This window comes from Gadus morhua, chromosome 6, assembly GCF_902167405.1.
Source record: "Gadus morhua chromosome 6, gadMor3.0, whole genome shotgun sequence".
In the NCBI taxonomy this organism is placed as follows: Eukaryota; Metazoa; Chordata; class Actinopteri; order Gadiformes; family Gadidae; genus Gadus; species Gadus morhua.
In genome coordinates, this window is record NC_044053.1 from 21,075,085 (window position 1) to 21,099,451 (window position 24,367).

The 24,367-nt window shown below is 46.5% G+C and overlaps 1 protein-coding gene across 10 annotated transcripts in view; it reads right to left on the reverse strand.

The window, feature by feature from the left end:
- Window positions 1–40: 40 nt before the first annotated feature.
- Window positions 41–24,367, reverse strand: part of rimbp2b (RIMS binding protein 2b) — an 81,882-nt gene continuing 57,555 nt past the window's right edge. Inside the window, exons 15-27 of one of the 10 annotated variants that reach the window (XM_030357808.1) lie at window positions 23,091–23,234; window positions 21,071–21,241; window positions 17,348–18,151; window positions 15,808–15,910; window positions 11,541–11,731; window positions 10,643–10,811; window positions 9,886–9,948; window positions 9,295–9,398; window positions 8,322–8,348; window positions 6,186–6,257; window positions 5,087–5,221; window positions 3,873–3,917; window positions 41–2,486 (exon numbers count right to left, since the gene is read on the reverse strand). In XM_030357808.1, the coding sequence (XP_030213668.1) occupies window positions 3,891–3,917; window positions 5,087–5,221; window positions 6,186–6,257; window positions 8,322–8,348; window positions 9,295–9,398; window positions 9,886–9,948; window positions 10,643–10,811; window positions 11,541–11,731; window positions 15,808–15,910; window positions 17,348–18,151; window positions 21,071–21,241; window positions 23,091–23,234 (2,010 nt within the window). In that variant the 3' untranslated portion in view covers window positions 41–2,486; window positions 3,873–3,890. Of the gene's footprint in view, window positions 3,918–5,086; window positions 5,222–6,185; window positions 6,258–8,321; window positions 8,349–9,294; window positions 9,399–9,885; window positions 9,949–10,642; window positions 10,812–11,540; window positions 11,732–13,946; window positions 15,273–15,807; window positions 15,911–17,347; window positions 18,152–21,070; window positions 21,242–23,090; window positions 23,235–24,367 lie in introns of those variants that run through there. The other 9 variants (XM_030357812.1, XR_003977053.1, XM_030357803.1 and 6 more) reach the window with 9 other exon arrangements.

The window sequence follows — 24,367 nt, forward strand, 5'->3', positions numbered from 1 at the left end:
TTATAAATGGCAGGGTGTTTAGGAAGAACAGTAGCCATGCCAAAATTATAAAATATTAAAATTTATTTTGATTTTTAAAAATTTGCACATGCACACCCACACAATAATTTGCATCAATATAGGCTGATATAAAGCTAGCACACAATCGCAGACTTGGACAATATGGTCTAGAAGACACCATGGGGAAAGCTTGCACGGTTTGGATTAAAAAGTTGAATTTACAAAAAAGGCAGTTCGAAAATCAAGTATAAACATTTAAAAATGTACAAATGGACAAAGTACAAAAACAGCAACAGTCATCCAAACAGAAAAGAAGCAATGACTAAGATGGTCCATATATGGGTTAAGATGCACAGAAATCCTCAGGACTAGATGAAATTTGTACAGAAGGTATTACAGAATGTTTCTACATTCTTTTTTGGCAGTTTGTTACTCTTTTATATCGCAAAAAATATATATTGATGGTTTAGAGCTTGGAATGGGAGACATGTTTAATTTCACATACAAAGACATCGGACATTGCACCATCCTTGTGGGTACTTTAGAGAAAAACATAGCCTTTCACTGGATCGTACATTCACTACTCTATGTGCTAGGGTGTTGATCTACATGAAGTACAGTACTGTTTCCGGCACCATTTATATTCAGAACTAATGATTATCAACATAAATTTATACTTGGCTTCTGTCAAATTGAAATCCAGATTTCATAGATAATTTTTGAGGAAGGGGAGGGGGCAACGTAGAGGTAGTCTTGTGTCTGGAGAATACTGTGGAAAAGACCTATGCATTACTGGTCATGTCATTTGATCCGGTAACCCAGTATATTGACAAAGCCTCCCCACAAGGTGCATGTTGGAAATAAATTGCTACTTAAAAATATATATATTTTTAACAGATGTTCCATTTCTTTCACCCATCCCTGAATTGAACTGGTTTGTATGGTTTAATTACATAGGGCAATCGTTGTTCACATGTTGACCAAAAGGCAATCGCAGACAGCTACAGACCCTACAATATGGCTATGACGGGACAAAAATAAAGCTCCATAATCTGCTAAATTGCCATTAATGCGACATAACATTTAATTTATTGGAAATCGTGCACATTTAACGTCACAGTAAGTTTCCCCTTACTGCATTATTTTGTAAATTAATTCCAGGGGCCTTAAACGATGGGCAGACACATCCCAGCCATAGTTAGACTTTTGGATTCCAAATAAACATGACAAGCCCACAACACAGTGCACACTACAGAAATGGATTGATAATTTGCTGCTCCTAACATTTTCTGAGACGTTACATGAATCACTACCATCCATAAAACCACACACCACATGACAATGTACAAACAATTGTGCAATTCATAAGGCAAATAACATGGAGGTTGAATCTATGAGGCAATGTACCACTACTTAACTGACTGAGGGAACTTAATGCTTCACCTTTAGAGACCCTGTTGCCTCTGGCGTGTGCTATTGTCCAATGTCCCATTCGGGGCCCAAGGCTGTACTCAAAAGATGCGAGGCCAATTTCTTATTTTTCTCAGTAGTAAACTGCACTGAATAACAGCCTTATATATATATATATACATATATATACATATATACACATATATATATATATTTATGTATATATATTTATATACACATATATGTTTATTTTTATATATTTCTTTATACAGTACTGCATGCTCCACATCTCAAACTCACAATGGGAACCGCCCCACTGTCTTGCGTGTGCTTTGAAGGGTTAAGTAGGGAATGTGCCGAAGTAATGTATGCAGACCCCCTGTGGAGCAGGCCGGAGCGGCCTGCCGGCTCAGGACAAGCTTTGTGTATGAATCCCTCTGAATCGGGCCGGTCACGTGACCGCACGCCCTCCAGCTGTGTGGTTGTCAATACGACTTTCTTAGGATCTCGTCCTTTGATCTCGGGGTCGTACGAAGAGCCGTTGGTCCGACTGAGGCACTCCGCGCGGTCCGGGTGCCGTCACATTTAGCCATGTGGAGAATATCCACGGATGCCTACTGCATCCCAACGGTAGCTGTGGCGGACCAAAAGACATGGAGGAACAGGGGAGGACGAGGCTCAGGAGCCCCCTGAGCATGACAGGATGAATTGTTCAAAATAGGTTACTGTAATCAATTAACAAAAATACTAATTCTAGTATACAACAGATGTACAAGAATAGAGCATTTGAGCAAACAAACACCACCCATCCACTGTAGAAAATCTTGAAATGTGAGTTTTTCATGATTTTACTGAGGAAAAAAAGTGACTGCACCGTAATAGAATACGCCAAACGATTTATAGCGCTGCCACGTCTCTTTTCAATAGTATCTTCCCTTTGATGAGTAGTCCCTTTTTCTCTGTGGACTGGGGGGCCATGGGGCAGCCTGGCCCCCGGGACGAGGAGCCAGTGACGTGCGGACGCCCTGGGGGAGAGGAGGAGGCTCTTCTGGGCGGGGACGGTTTTTCCAACGGACCTGATGGGAGACCCGTAAGGGACAGTTGAGGGTGTTAAAAAGCCAGGCGCACCCCACCTCAGTCTCTACTCCCACTGACTCAGTCCTCTCTGTACCTGCGTGGTGTCGTCCCCCCCCCTGCTAACATATAGAAAGCCTGAAGAAGCTTCTATGTCAACGCTACAACAGAACAGGAGAGGAGGGTTGTTCTTGCACGCTGATCGCTACGCACTTAGCGCAGCAAACCAACCGGCCGATGCTAATGAGGAACTGCTAGCGAAGGCAGGGATGGTGTACACATGACCGGGAAATACAGTTGAGTACAGTACAGTTGAACGGGAAAGTTAGGACAGAAGTTTGATCACATTCAGTTTCCTTCCTGTGGATATTTACACATACAGTATATATATATATATATATATATATATATATATATATATATAAAAGGATATATGGATATCTATAAATATTCACTCATATAACCAGGTCACAGAGAAAAGAATGTCTTAGTTATTTTGTTGTAATCATCGAGCTAAAAGGCTCCTTAAAATTGCACTTTTGGGAGACGAATGATTGGCATGAGAATGCTGTCTTTGACTATTAGCTACAAAAGTTATTGTTCCATTGTTAACATGTCGGAATCACAATCCTAAACTTCAAAACACCAATCTCAATTACAATTTTGTTTAACAATGCCTTGTGATATGCATTTGTAGAAATATCTAATGAAATTTGTCTTTTCATTAAGTAAATTGTTGGGGCCAAATCTTTTAACTTGAACATAAATTGGAGTACAAATTATATATATTTCTATATATATATAGATATATATATATATATATACACACACACAAACATGTGTGTGTGCCTTACGTTCATCTTAATAAATTAATCCAGTGAGAATAAAATGTTAGCACCTGGGTTTTTGCTGTTTTCCCTTATTATGGTTCTTGGTGTAACGCCAACCCATTAAAGACTTGTTACGGGTCTTATTCTGGCAGATCCTACTCGGTCCGCTATGGGTGCTGAGCCTGTCTGTCAGGGGCATGGAGGACAAATAGTTGTGCAAAGCAGTTGCCTTTTAGCTTAGCATGAATTACAGCAGGAGAGAATGTGCAGGGACGAGGACATTGTCAGGTACAACACTCAGAGATACAACAGAAGATGCCATACTGGGTTGTCTAATGCATGGGTTAGGGTGGGCCATCCACCAAACCACAAGACACAGCAGTCATATTCAGGGGGAGGAAAACACAGAACAGAAAGAGTGTCTGCACCATGACAGGCTGTATCTCGCAGAGCTAACACATAATGTCTGCAGGATGATGTTTGGGAGCAGAAACCGTGGGCACCCATCTGCATTAGACCAGGGAAGTGGAGGGTTGGTATTCTCTGTTGTTCACTTACGTGATGGAAACAGAGCCGTTAAGGTGTGAAATGAACACTCTTCTTCTGTTTTGCCAAGCAGGTGAGAAAAGAAAAAGAAAAGAAAAAAAATGCAAAAAATGTGGTAATGGCAATTTGAAAAATTTCCACCATGAAAATGACCTCACAAAACAACGGAAAACACAGAAAGACCGAAACATCCTATGACACCTGTTGATTAGTCAAAACAATTGCATTATTAACACAAATAATTAGCATTATGCTCTTTTGTACATCTTTTTTTTTCTTCTCTTTGAATATTTACTTGTGAAATTATTCTCTGGGGGGGAGGGGGGGCGGGGGGGGGGGGCAACAAGGGCTAGGGAGATGTCACTTGTGGATCTTTGCAAGAAAGCAAGATACAAAACAAGGCTTTCCTGGAGCATTTTTACAAAAGACCATCTTTTTATACTCGACCCCCTGTGAGTAGAAAATGTTCCAGGAGTTCATGCATCTGGAACAGAGAACATGCTGAGCTACAGTCTATCGATCAGCACATCAAAACTAATCACTCTATCGGAAAGTATCGTAGTTCTTTTTTAGTCGATCACACACACACACGCACAATATATTCATAATGCATCTCACTACAGTGCTAAATTATGCAAAGACACAAACCAAAAGAAAACTCCAGAAACAACCTTTTGTCTGCCTTTTTTTCTGTCTGGTACTTCAAAGGTGACACACATTTCATGGATACATCCTAGATAGCATGAGAATGCATAACGAGTACAGTATATAATATGTATTATACAATGCATATTCCACCCCCCACCCTGACCCTTATTGACAGCAGCAAACATCCATTTATTCATTCCTTTATGTTTTCTTTAATCCTTATTTACGGATCCTAGACGTCTGCACACTATTTACAGTAAAGTTCGGAAAAACAAGCTTCCTGCTTTATTTTCGGAAAACGACATCACATACACACACACACACACACACACACACACACTCTCACACACACACACACACACACACACACACACACACACACACACACACACACACACACACACACACACACAAACACACACTCACACACTCACACATAGATGTGCACGGATGCAGAGGAAGTAAACAGGAGTAGAAAAGGAGAGAGTGGTGGTGGGGTGGGGGCCGGGGCGGGGGGTTACGGGGGTACGTATGGGATAACAGGGTGCGGCGGGGGGCTAGTACTGCGGGGCGTGTACCCTTTTGGTCTTGATGCGCCCCGGGTGGTCCGGGGGGTAACGGGACGGCGGGTCGGAGAGAAAGACCTCCACGTCGTCAGGCACTTCTTCGAGAAAGTTGGAAGGAATGAGTCCCTTGTGTCCGTTGAGCTCCCCCTGGGGGCACACACACACACACACACACACACACACACACACAGGCACAGACAAACACACGCAACATTAGTGAGCCTTTGGATGGGGAACCCATACTCTGCTGGCCCCCCGACTACTGCTCTACTGTGGCTTATATACACTAACTAGAACCATCAACACAAACACACGGCATAACCTCCGCTGTACTGTGTCATCGCCTGGAGACCGTCTTAAAGAGGCAGACAGAGTCTTACAGAGGGAGACAGAGTCATAAAGAGGCAGACAGAGTCTTATAAAGGGAGAAAGAGTCTTAAAGTGGGAAAGAGAGTCTTATAGAGGGAGACAGAGTCTTATAGAGGGAGACAGAGTCTCAAAGGTATTGTACATGTGGCAGTCTCAAGGTAATTCCTGAACCTGATGGTGGTGGTGATTTACTGTATGTCTTAAAATTTCTTGTGCTTGCTCACCACAACGTTTACATTTTATTAAGATTGTACATGTTCTCTTTTAGTCTTGTGTCTGTTGAATAACCGGAATTCACCTTTGTCACCAAACGCCATGGTGTCAAACTTGATTAGATAGAAAGGGTCAGAGGGATTGCTAATTTAATAACTACAGCATGTTGGGTTTCCAGCCTTTATTTTTATGCTTTGGTTTTCACACAAATACAGAAATTGGAGTAAACATGACTGTCTTTACAACACAAGGCTACGTGTTGTAAACTATGTGTTGCTTCAACGAATGAAGGCTGTTGAAACATGAAGCTACGAGAGGCGAGCATCAAAGGTGCTCCCTAGATATATTTCATACTGGATGTCTTCTGTTGTTTTTGCGCTGTAGAAATCTTTACGCAAGATTATTTTCACAGGCATTTGTGTTCTGGTGTAGCCCCAGAGTAAGAGTGATGCAACCGCATAGCTTCCTTTGAACCCAAACCCGTCGCTCTCTCCACTCCACGGACCTCGCGAGAGAGTTCAGTACTCACATAGTAGAAACCGTCCTCGTCTATTTCACCGAACACCACGATGACATCCCCAGCACAGAATGTCAGCTCGGCCTGTCAGAGAGAGAGAGAGAGAGAGAGAGAGAGATGGGGTGCGGCAAATTTGTGGTTGAACGACAACCAGGGCTTCCCCACAACACAGCATCTCGCCTCGGGCAGGTTTCCTGCTCCAAACTGACGTGATGCATCCCGATATCTGAGACTCTCCTTCAGAGTCTCAGTGGGACGGGTATGAGGACTGATTCACATGGAGGAAATGCATCATGTACGTCGCTGAAGACAGGGGGTGGGGTTGCGGGGTTGCAACATGTTTGGGTGCAACGCTTCTCCTTTTTAAAGAAGAACACACACACACACAGCCACGCACCCAAACAGAAGTGAGGCAGGTCTGACCACTGTGAGCAGGCACGCCTCTCCTCACGGAAACCAAATTGAGGAGGCAAGATGCTTGCTCAGGCAAGACGTGGGTGAAGGGAGCCTTAACCAGGGCCGGCCCTGTACACCTGGGGGCCCTAAGCAGGATCATTTTGGGGCCCTGCTTTGTAGTTGATAGATTTGTTTTGCCACAGAGAACAAGCAACTGTATGTATTCATAACCCTTACGGTTTTTATCCGTACCTCTTTGAACATGATTTGCCACAATTATTTTATTACTTCTTAAGTATACTCACTGAAACAGTCAAAGTAAAGATTTCACACCTACCACATTTCTACTTTTACTTTACTGTCTGAATGTTGTAAATATAGAAAATGTTCTGAAGCTTTTCTGTTGTTTGTTGTCCATGCATTGTTTAATTGCAACGTAGTATAGTAGAGCTATAAGTGGGTGAAAAAACTGCTAAGCAAAGTAAAGGTAAATCAGTTAATATGTGTCTAGAGTGATGTTAAGTATAGTAATGTCAATTAACAGGGCAACGCTCAGCTCGCTATGGGAACGGGGGTGCGAAGCTCACTCTCACCTAGGGCTACCAAAGGGCTAGAACCGGCCCTGGGGGAGAGAGCGGGAGAGAGGCGATGTTGGACAAAAGTATTGAGCTTCGATTAGCTTCGTCACGTACCGTATTGTCATCATTGCGGTTGCCAGTTTGGGATCAGTCAAACCAGCGCCTGCGCTAAATCAAACATCACGCTCCTTGCTTGTTGCCCTCTCAGCAACACCGAGCATTACATTAACAACATGTGTAGGGTTTCCAGGTCAATCAGAATGACTTCATTTTAGGTTATCATGATCAGACCTCAATACAGTCTATGGAGCAGACAGACAGAGTCAGAATTCTTAATTCCACCATTGTTTTCTTAAACTAATAGGAGCTGTATGTTCATAATGTTTCCTTTCTTGTTAAGTAAATTGCTTTGGGTATAAAAAAAAATAATAATAAAAAATAATAAAATAAATAAATAAAGTAAAAATTAAATACGGTTCTCTTGGGGGCCCTAAGCGGCCGCTTTGTTCGCGTATAGGGAGGGCCGGCTCTGGCCTTGACTGAAGCCCACCTCCTCGAATCACTCCAACACATGGGTGGGCGGTGGGGGGGAAGGGGGTGGGGGGTACACTACACACACAGAACACACAGTACCCTACCCTAGCCTCCAGGGTGAGGGGTGGGGGGTACACACACATAACAGACAGTACCCTAACCTCCAGGGTGAGGGCTGGGGGGGGGCGGGGTACACACACATAACAGACAATACCCTAGCCTCCATGAGGTGTGGGGGGTACACACGCATAACAGACAGTACCCTAGCGTCCGTAAGGAGGGGTGGGGGTACACACACATAACAGACAGTACCCTAACCTCCAGGGTGAGGGCTGGGGGGGGGCGGGGTACACACACATAACAGACAGTACCCTAGCCTCCATGAGGTGTGGGGGGGTACACACACAGAACAGACAGTACCGTTGCCTCCATGAAGTGTGGGGGGTACACACACATAACAGACAGTATGGACGCCTCCAGGGTGAGGGGTGGGGGGTACACACACAGAACAGACAGTATGGAGGCCTCCAGGGTGAGGGGTGGGGGGTACACACACAGAACCGACAGTATGGAGGCCTCCAGGGTGAGGGGTGGGGGGTACACACAAAGAACACACAGTACCGTAGCCTCCATCACTCACCTCCTCATTCAGCCTGCGACCATCATACTGTGTCGGTGGCCAATGGAAAGGTCAAAGTGAGTCAAACCAGGGCGAGGGGGAGCTAGCTACTAAGTTAATATTGAACATGAGCTGACAAATCAAGGAGCTATCTTCATGGTTTGAGTGACTATTTCAGTTCAACTTCTCACTACAGTAAAAATTGACTCACATTAACATTACCAAAACCAAAGCAATGCACCAGTAACACAGACTTAAAGACCAAAGTTTAAAAAAAAAAACTTAAGTGTTGATTGCAGCAGTTGTACTTTTCACTTCCATTCATCCTAAGTAGTTCAAAATGAGCCCTGCTGTGTTAACTGTGTATTTGTCTGTCTCTCTGACTGTCTTTCTGTCTGTGTGTATAGGGTGTGTGGGTGTCTTGGAGGATGTCTGTCTCGAAGTGTGTGTGTGTGTGTGTGTGTGTGTGTGTGTGTGCGTGTGTGTGTGTGTGTGTGTGTGTGTCTCTGTCTCTGTCTATGTATGTGTGTCTGTCTCTATGTTTGTGTGTGTGTGTGACTGTGTGTGTGTGTGAGTGTGTGTGTCTGTCTGTCTGTCTCTGTGTGTGTGTGTCTGTCTGTTTGTATGTGTGTGTGTGTGTGTTTGTGTGTATTAGTATTTGTGTATCTGTCTCTGTGTGTGTACATCTGTGTGTGTGTGTGTGTGTGTGTGTGTGTGTGTGTGTGTGTGTGTGTGTGTGTGTGTGTGTGTGTGTGTGACTGTGTGAGTGTGAGTGTGTGTGTCTGTCTGTCTCTGTCTCTGTGTGTGTGTGTGTCTGTCTGTTTGTATGTGTGTGCGTGTGTGTGTGTGTTTTTGTATTTGTGTATCTGTCTCTGTGTGTGTACATCTGTGTGTATGTGTGTGTGTGTGTGTGTGTGTGTGTGTGTGTGTATGTGTGTGTGTGCTTCTGTTTGTGTGTGTGTGGTGGTGTTGGAGGCTACTGGGGCAGCGGTACCTCTACGTCCACGTTAGGAGAGCTCTCTCTGGGGTCGTAGTCGTAGAGGGCCACCATCCTCCGGGTGGACATGGAGAGCTGGCGCCCGCTGCGCCGGTTCCTCTCTGCAGGGACCACACAGCCAGCATTATTATGAATAAAGACTGTTATTGATTCGTATGGTGTCATACTTAAAATTACAATAATGATCATAAATACCACTAATAAGCATTATCATGTAACAATTATTATATTTTATTATTTTTGCTATCAGTTCGATTTTTACTCACCCTTACTGTACATGTATTAATAATAATAATAATAATAAAATAATAATAATAATAATAATAATAATAATAATAATAGTTAATCATTGGATGGGTTGGGAAATAGAAAAAATATCTAACAACATAAATATCTAAAAATATCTATAAAAAGTATCACCTCAATTCAACCACTTTATTCATTGATGAGCTCTCAGCTGATTCACAGGAGCATGCTAACCATATCAATAATGATAAGGATGTGATGATGCTAGAAGGGAAGATGCCAAGGGATGCTTGGAATGAGAAGAGGATAGAGGTGAAGAAGAGCGCCTCGCGAGACACAGACCTCTCTTGGACTTCCTGGACCTGCGGTTTAGTGTGCGGCCATCTTTGAAACGGTCACAGTTCACTGAGCAGCCAAGCGGACAGGAAGTGAGAGCGAGTGTGAGGGGAGGAAGCAGAGGTCGAAAGAAGATAAAATAGGTCAAATAAGAGGGAGAGAAAATAATTTACGGGTATGTTTTTGATAGAGCAGAAACCAGCCTCAGCGCAGACACGTGACAGAGAAAAAGACTGGCAGGAGAAGTTTGAAAGGAGTGAAACGAATACACTGTTTCAGTAATTAATCCCATGATGCATTGCGTTCTACCATCCACCCGCCAACATACACACAAACAATTTAATTGGGTCACCTCAACAGTGACTGAAGCTTTACTGATGTTTCTGTCAGAGAAAAGGTCAAAGATCAAGGTAAACCCATTCAAAATCTTTATGAAGGAGGTATTAGGTTATTAATAGTTATTTTAGACACATGTATTCATTAAACTTTTGGCAATGTTTGTAAAGTATTGGAAATGGTTGAGGAAGCGGTTTAAAGACTGTGTGAGGCTTGGTTAAAGGGCTCCTAAAAAAAAGCCATTACAAGCCGTTTGAAAATCTGCCTTTTCCTGTGTTTTATCGATATCAGAAGTGTGAGTGTCCAACTAGATGGGGGTAAAATACGGCCCCTTTAAGACATGTATCGCACTGTAAGGAGTGGAGCCGGGAAGACAATGCATCATTGGACGTATGCTAGGAAAGTGCTGTACGGTTCCAGCCCTCACCCAGTCTCTCTACAGGAGTGTTGAGGGGAAGGAAGCCCTGCTTGAGCAACTGCAGCATCATGTCATCGTCCTCCGTCTGGATCTCAGACACCATGTTGCAAGGGATCAGCCCTGAGCGGTCTCTGATCTCAGCCCGGTAGAACCCGTCCGTGTCTTTCTTCCCAAACACCTGGTGAACATACATGCACACGTGCACACGCACACAGAGGCACACACACACACACACACACACGCACATGCACACACACAAACACGGTTATTCAATGCGATTGACTGGCGAAGAGAACATTAACTGAAAGAAGAACATCACTTCCTTTACTGCCCACATTGTTAACCCTATCAGGACACAGGAAAAAGCATGAAGCCTCTTCAGTATGTCTCGGAGTGACATCCAATACCATTTTCTATCTGTGGGACTAAATACAATCCGTTTGGGTATGGCCTTTTTTCAAGGAGAACCAAAGAGCCCACTTGTAAGTTGGGAGGTAGAGCGGGTTGACTTGTTAAGCTAGCTAGCTAAGTGTTGAGGTGGCCCTGAGCATGTCACCTCACCCAAGCTTCTCCCGACGAGCTGGCTGTTGCCGTGTGTGGTTCACTCCGCCATCGTTGTGTGTGGTTTTAAGACGCTTTGGTTAAAAGCGTCTGCTAAATATAAATATTAATATCATTTTGTTTTGCGTGTTGAAGACATTCTCTCGGTTAAGCACATGATGATGCATAAACCCTGATTTCTGATCAAGCAGGTGCCCTGGTAGCCTGCTGATTAGGCAGTTGATCTCAGACTTAAAGGCAGGGTCAGGTAGGGGGTCGGGTGGGGGCTGGGGTTGTAAACGAGCCGGCGTGTGACGGAGGGAGGTCGTGTGCGGCCATGTGAGGTTGCGGTTACGCCGGAGGGCACCTTGAGGATCTGGCCCTCCTTGAAGGGAAGCTCCTCGCGGGCGGCGTCCGGGTTGGGCGACATGGACAGCGGGTCGTAGTCGAACAGTGCCACGAAGATGCGGGTCATCTCGTCCGCCTCCGACTCCTCGTAGCAGTCGGAAGAGCGGCGGGCACGACCGGGGCGTCGCCCGGACCCCACGCCGTACCCGTCTGGAGAAACACAGGACACACACACACACGCGAGAGCGCCGCTGCTACTGAGTCTCCTGAGGACAAATACAGCGCACTGAATCACTGCACCGCTTTAAATAACCTTTTTATTCATTTAAACTAGTATTAAAACTAGAGCTGTCAAGCGATTCAAATATTTAATCGTGATTAATCGCATTAATGTCAGTTAACTTACGATTAATCGCGATTAATCACACATTATTTTTCTATGCTAAATATCCCTTGATTTTTTTGTCCCATAATTCTTCTCATTTTAATTATCTTATCAACATGGTGAAGTGCATCGGCTTGCCTTGTGCAAATGATTTTTTATTGATAACAACGTTGGCATATACTGATCAAAACGGGACGATACAAAAAAAGAGCCTATAGTGCAATTAAACGACTGCTTTGAACAAATGTCATTTGAACATAGCAGTCAGGCTACTGCTTCTATGTTTTGAGCCAAAGAAAAAAAAAATAATAATAATTTCAATAAAACAATTGCGTTAATCGCGCGATATTTTTTTCAACGCCGTTAAAATTGGTTTGCGTTAACGCCGTTAATAACGCGTTTAACTGACAGCTCTAATTAAAACTAGTAATGAACTAGTTAAAACCTTAAATTATCGGGAGTCAATTCCGATTGATAACGGTTATTATATGATAATATGATAACATTATACAATAATGTTAACAATTAAATCACATCCGGTAATTATATCTACCTTCCACTCAACCCACTATGCTAGCTGTGCTAGCTGGCGTCGGACAGTTGCTCAGCCATAGTTATTGTGTTATATACTATATATAGTTATAGTGTATAGAACACTATCATTTTATCGTTTTGACAAGTCTTTTAAATTCTGAAAGTCTCCCTCCTACCAACTAGCCTGGTTCTACCAGACTCTCGTACTTCACTTCATTTCATTTCATTTGTACAGAGAGTCTGGACCTAATCAATTGACAAACGTTAACTCACTTGAAGGCGGGTGTCTGTTGAAGTCTAAAATGATTGGATCTGCCCAGTGCCACTCTGGATCTGCCATAACCAATCGCTAACGTTTGGTTGTGACGTATGTCATGCGCCGGGAATCACGCGCAGGTTGTACACAAACCAAACACCTTGCGCGTCTGCACGAAAATGTCCGTCAACGACAGCTGCAGGTTTTGTTCGTCGAATTTAATTTATCAGGGAAAAATTGCACATTGTAAATCAACTACCGACCTACAACAACAACTCAAACTGGCGTACGACTTCATCGTCATTGTTCTCAGACACGCCCTCTGTTCGCTGATTGGTGGCCGCTGTGGCGGCACAAGAAAACCAAATTACATACAGCAGGTCCAGACCTAGTACTGAAGGGAAATTCAAATTGAGCGGAAGTACTTAGGCGGGCGGAGCCAGGCTACCTACCAACTGGGAGCGGCTCAATCTTACACAATGTGATCTATTCTTCAATGTTATTTTTTTCTTTTATTCTGTTGTGTAGCTGGCATGCATGGAAATTAAGTATTCTGCTTCAGTATGTTAGATTTTGCAAATAAAGCTTGGTGGACCTTGTCTCGATGTCTTTGGTGTTATGATCTGATCCGATTCGATACATCCAACACAGTATGGATGTTTTCTAATGATCTGACATGCTGCTGATGCATTAAATTAAATTCAATTACATTTTATTTGTATAGCCCTTAATCACCATTACAGTCTCAAAGGGCTTAAAGGTTGGGTATGGGATTTGCGAAACGCCAGCAGATTTTGAAAACACACAACTCAAATGGTCCTTCCCCCTCTCCTTCAACGCTGACTCTGACTCCACCCATTCCAAGTACATGGGCGGGCAATCACGCACGAGCGCGAACATAGATGCTGAGTTTAGGGTTGTCTTCTAGTGCTAGGTCCAAATGTGGATTACCTAGTCAGCTAGCTCCAAATGTGGATTACCTAGTCAGCTAGCTCCAGTAGCTACCGCAGGATAACAACAAACAGAAGCTTGCTCTGGGTCACGAGCTTTGAGTACGGGCACGAAGGGGTCACGCGCGGGGGGAGGGGGAGTGCAGTACGACCGTTTGATTGACGTACTTACTGTCCAATGCCACTCGGTGGTTCTGGAAATCATTGGCTGGAGTTTTTCGAGCCCTGCCCTTTCCACAGATGATTGACTTGTAATTTTCTTGTCAGTACTTCTAACTCAGTGGCTGTAAGTGGGTTATGATAAGGATTTCAAGTAATTTAGCAAAAATGGCCAAAAAAGAGAATTCCATACCCAACCTTTAACTGGCCAAATATTGATGTCGCCCCCCTTTACCCAAGCCCTCACAAGGGCAAGAAAAACTCCCTTGAAATTGAAATTGGCAAGGAAGAACTATTGAGAAGAAACGTAAAGTAGGGGATCCCTTCTTCCAGGGATGGTCAGGAGTGCAATGGGTGCCATAATTGACATACAGGTAAATACATGCACATCATATTAAATTGGTGATGTATGTACATATGGAAACACAACCAAACACAGGGAGGGAAGAACTGGTCAGGCAAGGGGTGGTATAGTGCAAGGGGTCCCCCATGGCCATGGGCATCAGGGGAGATGAAGGGAGGAGCACAACATAGCACTCTGGTTCATTGCTGTTTCACCGCCTTATCTCTCAGAGACTGGCTAGCGTCTACGCAGTGTTGACGAGGGGAAGGGTGAGAAGGGTGACGCACCCTTCAGCCAGTCTGGAAACAAAGCAGCGAGGAGCTGAGAGATGAAAATGTAAGATGCCACGAGTGATTGTTTAGTCCGGGCAGCTATTAGGGATAGTAGCTGAAGCAGAACGAGAGGATTTGAATGAGACGCGTTTAACACTGAAATGTCAACATGTTTTTGTGATCATGCATCAGAACCCCATGATGCATGCCGTTGACTGGCTGGAGGGATGTCATGTGTCATGGTTGGTTTGAGTGGCAATCTTGCAAATTTCTGTCCGAAGCAAGTGTGTGTCAGAGGGAACAGGGGAGAGGTGCTGGGGGGGCATACTAGCTGGGAAGAGCAAGAGGAGAGGCAGCAGGGGAAGAGATGGTGGTGGTGGTGGTGGTTGGACTGGACACCAAGGGGCAGGGCTTCGGGATTCTCCGCAGGTGCATATAAGGGGAGAGGCAGGGGGGGAGGAGAGGAGGAGGAGGAGTTGGGCCAAATGAGGGAAAGGGGCCTCTTCTTCCCCAGCACTCTTCACCGGGCAAGGCTAAGCTAATGCTACCAAAAGCGGGGCAAGCTAGCTCTCTGTCCACGGCTAACAGCACCACCATCATCCCAGCCTACCTAAGCCTCGCCACACGGCTGCATGCATAGACAACAGAGAGAACGTCATTCTGCCCCCCTTTCTCGTTTGATTCCTCCCTGCATTAGCATCAACACAACAGATTCAGTCGACCACATACCATATTGATGCTCTGAGGACTTAGCCCGCCATATCCTGCGCCGAGCTACACTGCCATAGTAACCCTCCTCCTTGCCAGGGGAGAGGCCCTCACTCCCCTCACTGTGACAGTCCGTGGTGATCTCTACAGGGGACACCAATCACAGTGTTACCTTCACAAGCTCCACCCACTACCACTCGCCCTCCCGCACGAATGCTGCTTAATAACCATGATCCCCCCCCCCCCAAAAACCAATCACAGTGAGAGTCAGGATGATGAGATTGCCTTGAATGGTTAGCGAGGGAGGCAAGAGGGAGGAGGAGGAGGGGGAGGAGGAAGAGGAGGAGAAGGGAGAGGAAGTAGAGGAGGAGGAGAAGGAGGGTTTACAAAGCAACAGATTTTCCTCTGGAGTTACTGGGCGTAAAACAGCAATGCCTTCGATGCCATGGTGGCAGACAGGGAGAGGCAACTCTCAGAGCATTGTAACACTTCCATGGATGGAGAACAACCATGGAACGGTGTACAGCAGGTGGGTGGGAGCCCTTATGTGTGGGTTGTGCAGCTAGACTACTATCGGGGACCTTGGGCCAAGCACAAGGTCTCTAGACACGAGTCGTCTCCCGGCGCCAGGAGACGAGGCAGTGACCTCCTGATGAGAAGCCGTGACACCATCACTAACCGATCGACGGGATGGGCCGTCGCTGGTTGCCAAGGGCGCCGCTCCTCCTCCCTGAGTGGTCCTGGCGGTCCGAGTGGCCGTGGGACGCAGAGTTCCCGATGATCTTGAGGGACGGAGAGACGACACACAGTGGATCAGAACAACCGACAACGCGACATGGAGAACAGTCACAGTGATTTGAAGAACAATGACAAAGAAAGGACAATAAAAATTATAATAATAATCACAATGCACAGATGATTACGAAACCGTAAGGGCAAATGTCTGGGCCTCCATTTGTCCTTAGGCAGGGTAAATCAAAAAAAGATAAAAAAAAGACTGTTGTAAACACAGAGGAGAGACCAAAGAAACCGATGAGCCGCCAACACAAGCCGCCGTGGACTCGGGGGGGCTGCCGGGGTGTTTAGCTAAAGACCATTTGCTCCTGTTGGTTTTGTTCTGTGCATGTCAGCGCCTCAGCAGCCAGGGAAGCCAGACAGAGAGAGAGAGAGAGAGAGAGAGAGAGAGAGAGAGAGAGAGAGAGAGAGAGAGAGAGAGAGAGAGGGAGAGAGAGGGAGAGAGAGAGAGAGAGAGAGAGAGAGAGAGAGAGAGAGAGAGAGAGAGAGAGAGAGGAGGCAGAGGAGTAGAGGAGCAGAGATGGTGTGGATGAGGCATTACGGATGAAAGAACATTAGTCAGTAAGGATGGCGATCATGAGTGTGTCAGTAGGTAAGTAAGTAAGAAAGTAAGTAGGGAAGTAAGTAAGTAATCATGTTAGTAAGTAAGTATGTAAGTAAGTAAGGAAGTACGTAACTAAGTAAGCAAGTTAGTAAGTCAATGGATAAGACACATTTCTGGATTTGGACAGGAGATTCTAAATATAATTCTATATCAAATATATGTGCACAATGTGCAGATACCGAGCCTACGGTTGACAACTGATAGACCGATTGAAATGAAAAGAGAAGAGGCATGAGCTGAGTTGAATGAGCTCAGAATAGGGAAGCAGACATGCTGGGAGTCTACAAGTAAGAGGGGGTCTTCTCAAGGCTGTGACTGAGAGGGCGAGAGAGGGCAGCTAGAGAGGGGAGAGCAGCACCCCCCGACCCCCCCATGCACTGCACAGAGCAGCAGCCCTGGGTTGACCTGCTGCTCAGCCTTCCAGTGGCCATGCCCTCTTTACGAGACATGAGAAGCCAAAACCCTGTGAAATGGCCTTTAGGTAATCAAAAGCTTCACCGTGAAACAAAAAACAAAATTAAAAGGAAAACATTGCACCTGACGCTCGTGGCAGGCCAAGCAAAACACATAAAATAATCGCTGGAGAACAACCGAAAATATGAGACCACAGAGTCAGTAGAGTTTAAAAATGAGAAAATAAACGGGGGGCTGGAAATCAGGGAGATAATGGGGGCGTGCCCATTTTATATATAGATAAAAAAAACAGAAAAACAGACAGAAAACCAAGCAAGGACAACATTGAGGACGGCATGGCGGCAGCTTGCTGATGGAATGGACGGGGGGAGGAGGAGGAGGAGGAGGAGGAAGTGGGACCACACACCAGCGGCTGCTCCCGGCCCAGTCGGGACATGGACTGGGCCCTAGCCTCCCTGTGCGGGCTGTAACACACCCTGTCCATCTCGTTCAGCCAGCCCTCACTGCGGGCGCCCTCCCAACACAAGTCTCCCCTGCGGCCCGACCCTGTGCGCTCCCTGCTGCGGAAGTCCCCTGTGTGCACCGACTGGGCCGTGTGCGGCGGCGCGTCCCGGCAGTAGTCCTCCTCCATGCTGCACTGCCGCGTCAGCGTGCGCCGGCGGCCCATGGCCAGCGCCCGCCGCTCCACGGGGCCCTCGCAGTGGATGATGCGGACGGGGCCCCGGGTGGCGGGGCCGGCGTAGGCGTAGTAGTAGCCCCGCCCCAGAGAGCCCTCCTCCTCGCTGCCGCAGTCCAGCCCGCTGTCGGGGCTCTTGGTGTTCTGGCGGCTGGGCCTTCCCGGACCGCGCTCCTCCGAGCCGTAGCCGTAGCCGGCAGCGAAGCGCGGGGAGGAGCGCTGGCGTCGCAGCAGGCGGTCGTGCGAGCGCGGCTCCTGCTGCTGCTGCTGTTGCTGCTGCAGTTCGTGTTGGTAGGCGTTGTGGTGGTGGTGGTCCCGTCTCTGGGTGTTGGGGGTCCCCGGGCGCTGACGGCCCCCGGAGCCGTCCTCGTGGCCCAGCCGCTGGCCCATGGCGTCGTTCCCGTCGGCCTCCTCCTCCGCCACCTCCGGGATGCTGTGGAGCCGCTTGCTGCGGAGCGGCTTCTGTTTCACCACCTCCCGTTGAAGGTCCCAGTTGTCCCGCTCCTCGGCCAAGTCCTGCCGCCTGTAGTACGCCTTCACGGCCACAAGAGGGCGGCGGCGCGCGAGTTCACAGTCCCCACAGAATCAGATTCGGTTTTGAGTCAGAGTTCAGTCGGGAGCGTGTTGGAAGCAGGGGGGTGGGAGTGATTTGGTTATAGTTTATAGTGGTTACAGTTTATAGTGGTTATAGCGGGGGATGTTTTCAGAGGTTTGAGAACAGGCAGGTAGGGAACAACACAGCGTGAGAGCAGAAATGAACCGGTAAGGGAAAGACAAAATAAAGACAGAATTAGTTCTTTGCAGCAATGCAGTTACACATGCAGCGTCTTTCTGTGAGGAGGAAATGGCATGCTCGGACCAGGAATCTGTAAAGGAAATTCACAGAGCTACTGGTGTCCTAACTGTAAGAACAGGAGGTCAATCCAACTCATAAAGAGAAAAAGAAAAAAGTGTTTTCTGCTGAGGGACACCACAGACAAACCAAAAATAAAGTAATAAAATCACAACCATTCGAGTGAATTAAAACCAAACGACGCAGCTGAGTGAATGGTTGTTTCCTTCAGGCCAATGAGCAGCATGTAGGCCTTTTCTCCCAGCAGAGGCATCGTATTTCTGTACACACAGGTGTATTGGATTGTGGCTCTGTTCTTTTCTGAATGAGAATGTGCCTGGTCAGAGTAGAGAAACTCAACTAGTGAGGTAATGAGGTAAACTCATTATCCAAGCTGAAGCTCTGGCATACATTAATGGAATGTATTTATAATCAAAATATATAGGCAAATAATATCAATACAGTATATATGCAAATACATGTATATATATATTTATCTACAGATAGCCTATGTATATATATATATATATATATATATATATATATATATATAAATATATTAGTGCTGTCAAGCGATACAAATATTTAATCGCGATTAATCGCATTAATGTCATAGTTACCTCACGATTAACCGCGAGCAATCGCAATTATCACAATTCTTTTTTCTATGCTAAATGTCCCTTGATTTCTTTGTCCCATTAATTTTTCTCATTTTAATGCTCTTATCAACATGGAGAAGTGCATCGGCTTGCCTGGTGTAAATGTTTTTTTATTGACAACATTGGCATATACTGATCAAAACAGGACGATACAAAAAAAAAGCCTATAGTGCAATTAAACGATGAACATACAGAGATACTGCCTTGAAAATAGCAGTCAGGCTACTGCCTCTTTGTTTTGAGGCAAAGAAAAATAAATAAATAATAATAATTTTTGAAAAAAAATAAATAAAAGAATTGCGTTAATTGCGCGATAAAAAAATTAACGCCGTTAAAATTAGTTTGCGTTAACGCCGGTAATAACGCGTTTATATATATATATATATATATATATATATATAAGGAGGCAGTAGAATGGATTATGTGGTAATGTTAGGGGAAGATTCACATTATTGGTCCTTTGTTGATGAATCGATACATTTCAGCCTTGTTTCCAGGATCAACATGTGAACAGAGAAAGGCTGTCAACTTGTTTTCTGATTAAGATCCCCTTGATTTAGATTAAAATCCTATTTTTTATTCACCATCGTCCTTTCATACAAAACACGCTCCAAAGTTCAAATTAAAGAAATAATCATATCCATACATCTACATTAAGAAATGCATTAGTTCATGAACACCAATCCATTTAAGTACTCACTTAAATGAGATTCCCATGCGCGCGCAGTATGCCATGACTCTTTTAAACAGAGACACAACATTGTGTTTAGCAGCGGTCTTCAGACGGGGGGCACGCATTCAATGAACACAGCGAGGGAGGATGGGAGGTTTGGGTGGGTGTGGAGGCTAGGGAGGTGGGGTGCTAGGGTGGTGGGGGTACTAGGGTTGGAGGGCGGTGGGGGTACTGGGGTTGGAGGGAGGTGGGGTTGGAGGGTGGTGGGCTGGTGGGGGTACTGGGATTGGAGGATGGGGGGGTTGGTGGGTGGTGGAGGGTACTTGGGTTGGAGAGTGGTGGGGTGCTATTGTGGGGGTACTGGGGTTGGAGGGTGGGGGGGTTGGTGGGTGGTGGGGTTGGATGGTGGGGGGGGGGGGGGGGGGGGGGGTGCAGGGCAGTTCAGTGAAGGGCTGAAACTCACGTGCAACAGATTTGTGTCTCTCTGTCAGCTGTGACATGACATCAACAGCACACTGGCGCCTAGACATGTTCTCAGGAAGCTTCCCATCGCTCAGACACTAGCGCTGCTCGCCAAGCTCACAAGCCCACGGCTGCCAGACAAGTCCTGGGCCGCGTCTGCCTCCCGTCTGACTTGTGGTTAGTTTTTTGCCCATGAAAAAGTGGTAATTTGTCACCGGCTCTTAACAGGGCTGTTATCGCCCCAGTCTAGCAGCAGACCCCAGAGCGGCTCAGAGCAGCTCAGACAGACAGACCCACAGCAGGTCAGCATGGAGCAGCCAGCAAACCCTGCCAAACCCAATGACCCCAGGCCATCTATCCCCGAATGCCCCCACCACCCACACACTCCCACACACGCACACACACACGCACATACATGCAGACAAACACACACACACACACACACACACACACACACACACACACACACACACACACACACACACACACACACACACAAAGCACTTCCCCAGACAACCTGTTCCCTAGATCGGTGTGTGTGTGTGTGTGTGTGTGTGTGTGTGTGTGTGTGTGTGTGTGTGTGTGTGTGTGTATGTGTGTGTGTGTGTGTGTGTGTGTGTGTGTGTGTTTGTGTGTGCGTGTATGTGTGTGTGTGGGTATGCATGTGCATGTGTGAGTGCCTGTGTACGTGTGAGTTCATGCATGTGTGAGTATGAGTGTGTGTGTGTGTGTGTGCGTGCATGTGCATGTGAGTGCGCGTGTGAGTGCGTGTGTGTGGATGTCTGTGTGTGTGTGTGTTTCAGTCCCAGGTGCATCTCCGTGGATACCTTGAGCGTGCTGTGGGAGTTGATGCTGCGCCGGCGGCCTTCCTCCAGCTGCATCTCAGAGTACAGGTCCTCCTCGTCCTCCTCCATGATGTCGGACAGGTCGGACCCCCTGCTGCTCTCCGTGTGGTAGTCCTCGCTGTGGCTGTAGTGGTGGTGGTGGTGTGCGAGGTGCTGCTGGCCAGGGGGGGATGGGGGACAGAAAGACAAACAGACAGTAAATCAACATTATGTTCTGTGACAATAGATTAGACTACATTCGTTGTGTGAATTGAAAAGAGTGGGGAATGGATGTACCTGGGATGCAAGTGGTCAAATGTGATGATTTATCATATTGTGGGCCTTGTTCGTTTTAGCTGATACATTTTTCATATGTTACACGAATTATCGTCTAACCTCTAAATGATCGGCCAAATTGTACTTTTACTAGGCCCCCGTGTACAAAAAAAGCGATATCATTATCTTTTTTATCAATAATTCACTGAGTCTGAATATGCTTCTTCAATGATTAGATGGTGCACAGAGTTCCCTGAACAGACAGTGGTTTGGATTGTAATATAACCCTGAGGTTGACCTCTGTCCGTAGGGGAGAGAGGAGGGGGCGTGGCTCTGTCTGTAGGTGAGAGAGGAGGGGGTGTGGCTCTGTCTTTAGGGGAGAGAGGAGGGGGCGTGGCTATGTCTGTAGGGGGGAGATGAGGGGGCGTGGCTCTGTCTGTAGTGGGGAGAGGAGGGGGCGTGGCTCTGTCTGGCGGGAGAGAGGAGGGGGCGTGGCTCTGTCTGTAGGGGAGAGAGGAGGGGGCGTGGCTCTGTCTGTAGGGGGGAGAGGAGGGGGCGTGGCTCTGTCTGGCGGGAGAGAGGAGGGGGCGTGGCTCTGTCTGCAGGGGAGAGAGGAGGGGGCGTGGCTATGTCTGTAGGGGGGAGACAAGGGTGCGTGGCTCTGTCTGTAGGGGGGAGAGGAGGGGGCGTGGCTCTGTCTGGCGGGAGAGAGGAGGGGGCGTGGCTCTGTCTGCAGGGGAGAGAGGAGGGGGCGTGGCTATGTCTGTAGGTGGGAGACAAGGGTGCGTGGCTCTGTCTGTAGGGGGGAGAGGAGGGGGCGTGGCTCTGTCTGGCGGGAGAGAGGAGGGGGCGTGGCTCTGTCTGCAGGGGAGAGAGGAGGGGCGTGGCTCTGTCTGTAGGGGGGAGAGGAGGGGGCGTGGCTCTGTCTGTAGGGGAGAGAGGAGGGGGCGTGGCTCTGTCTGTAGAGGGGAGAGGAGGGGGCGTGGCTCTGTCTGTAGAGGGGAGAGGAGGGGGCGTGGCTCTGTCTGTAGAGGGGAGAGGAGGGGGCGTGGCTCTGTCTGTAGAGGGGAGAGGAGGGGGCGTGGCTCTGTCTGTAGAGGGGAGAGGAGGGGGCGTGGCTCTCAGAACCTGATTAGAAGGAATGTGAGTGAGAAGCAGGTGTTGTCAATAAACGTATATGAGCCGTTTTCTCTTCACTCCTATCAACAGATTTATAGGTTATACTTTAATTTCTGTCAATAAATCTACGCTCTACACTCTGTTCTGTAACATAACATAACATAATAAGTTGGAATGAAATGTACCACCACTAGGGCTGGGCGATTATTCGAATTTCGATCTTGATTTTGATTTTAGCGTCAAACGATCACAAAACTAATATAATCAAGTTTTTTGACAGCTGGATACATATCTGTGCATTAATTTCGATTTGAACATTTTCTTTTTGACCATTTCGTGTTTTTTTTGTCTAAACGTTTGTCGAAAAGTTCTCAGTTACGAAGTGTTTCTTGGAGGAGACATGCTGAATTAATGCATCATGTTTTCAAACTCAAAAATAGTTGTATGAATAATTTCAAAATTGACCAAAATAATCGTGATTATGATTTTTCCCATAATTGGGTGGCCCTAACCACCACGCAACGTAACCAAACAATCAACACAACATTGTAGAGTCGTGCCACAAAGCATATCAATGAGTAGCGTAACGTAGTGCAGCACTCAGTATTAGTGCCACAGAGCAGTGTACCTGCTGGCCCAGCTCGGACCCCCGGAGGAACTCGTCCACCGACGCCCCCCTCCTCCGGGCGTGGGATGCGTCGTAGCCGTCCTCCTCCTCGTCAGAGTTCACAGAGTGCATGCCCCGGTCCCTGAATATGTTCCTCTTCTCCGCCTGACACACATACACACACAGGAACACACACAGGAACACAAACACACACACACACACACACACACACACACACACACACACACACACACACACACACACACACACACACACACACACACACACACACAAACACACACACATGCAAACATACACACACACACACACACACACAAACACACACACATGCAAACATACACACACACACACACACACACACACACACACAGATAGGCACTCATACAGGCACACACACACACACACACACACACACACACACACACACACACACACACACACACACACACACACACAGGCACACACACAGGCACACACATACACACACACACACACACACACACACACACACACACACACACAGGTCTTTCTAGCGCTGTTTGTTATTTTAACAATTGGCCCAATTCTACACCATGGTGTACATTGCGTTATCTAAATTAACTTTAAAGAGCAACGCTCCTCATCCATGAAAAACGTTGTATATTTATTCAGACACACTGCCAGGTTCAGTTTGAATAATAGATACTACCATATGTATACACAACGTATAATGTGCATGGCATAATAGGTCATATTTCCACATAAAAGTATCAAAATGCCTAGTCCTATCATGTAATTTTTGCTGAGTTGGTTCAAACCCAGAGCAATCCATAGTTTTATTCCCGGTAAGGACTGTTTACATTTCACGTGTCAACGGAGTCACATGCCCCTAACCTCAAACCCCTATTGAAAACCATGACGACAGTAGTCCAGTTGAGACCTAATGTAGCGATGTAGCTCAACAGTAGTGCAGTCGAGACCTAGCATAGCGATATAGCTCAACATTAGTCCAGTAGAGATTTAGCGTAGCGACATAGCTCCACAGTAGCCAGTAGAGATGTAGCTAGGTTACATGTTACTTTACACAGATACCTAACGTCGCGCTGTATCTAGTTTCTATGTTACATCAAACAGAGACCTAGCATAGCGATGTAGCTAGGCTACATGTTACACATTACACAGAGACCTAGCGTCGCGATGTAGCTAGGCTACATGTTACACATTACACAGAGACCTAGCGTAGCGATGTAGCTAGGCTACATGTTACACATTACACAGAGACCTAGCGTAGCGATGTA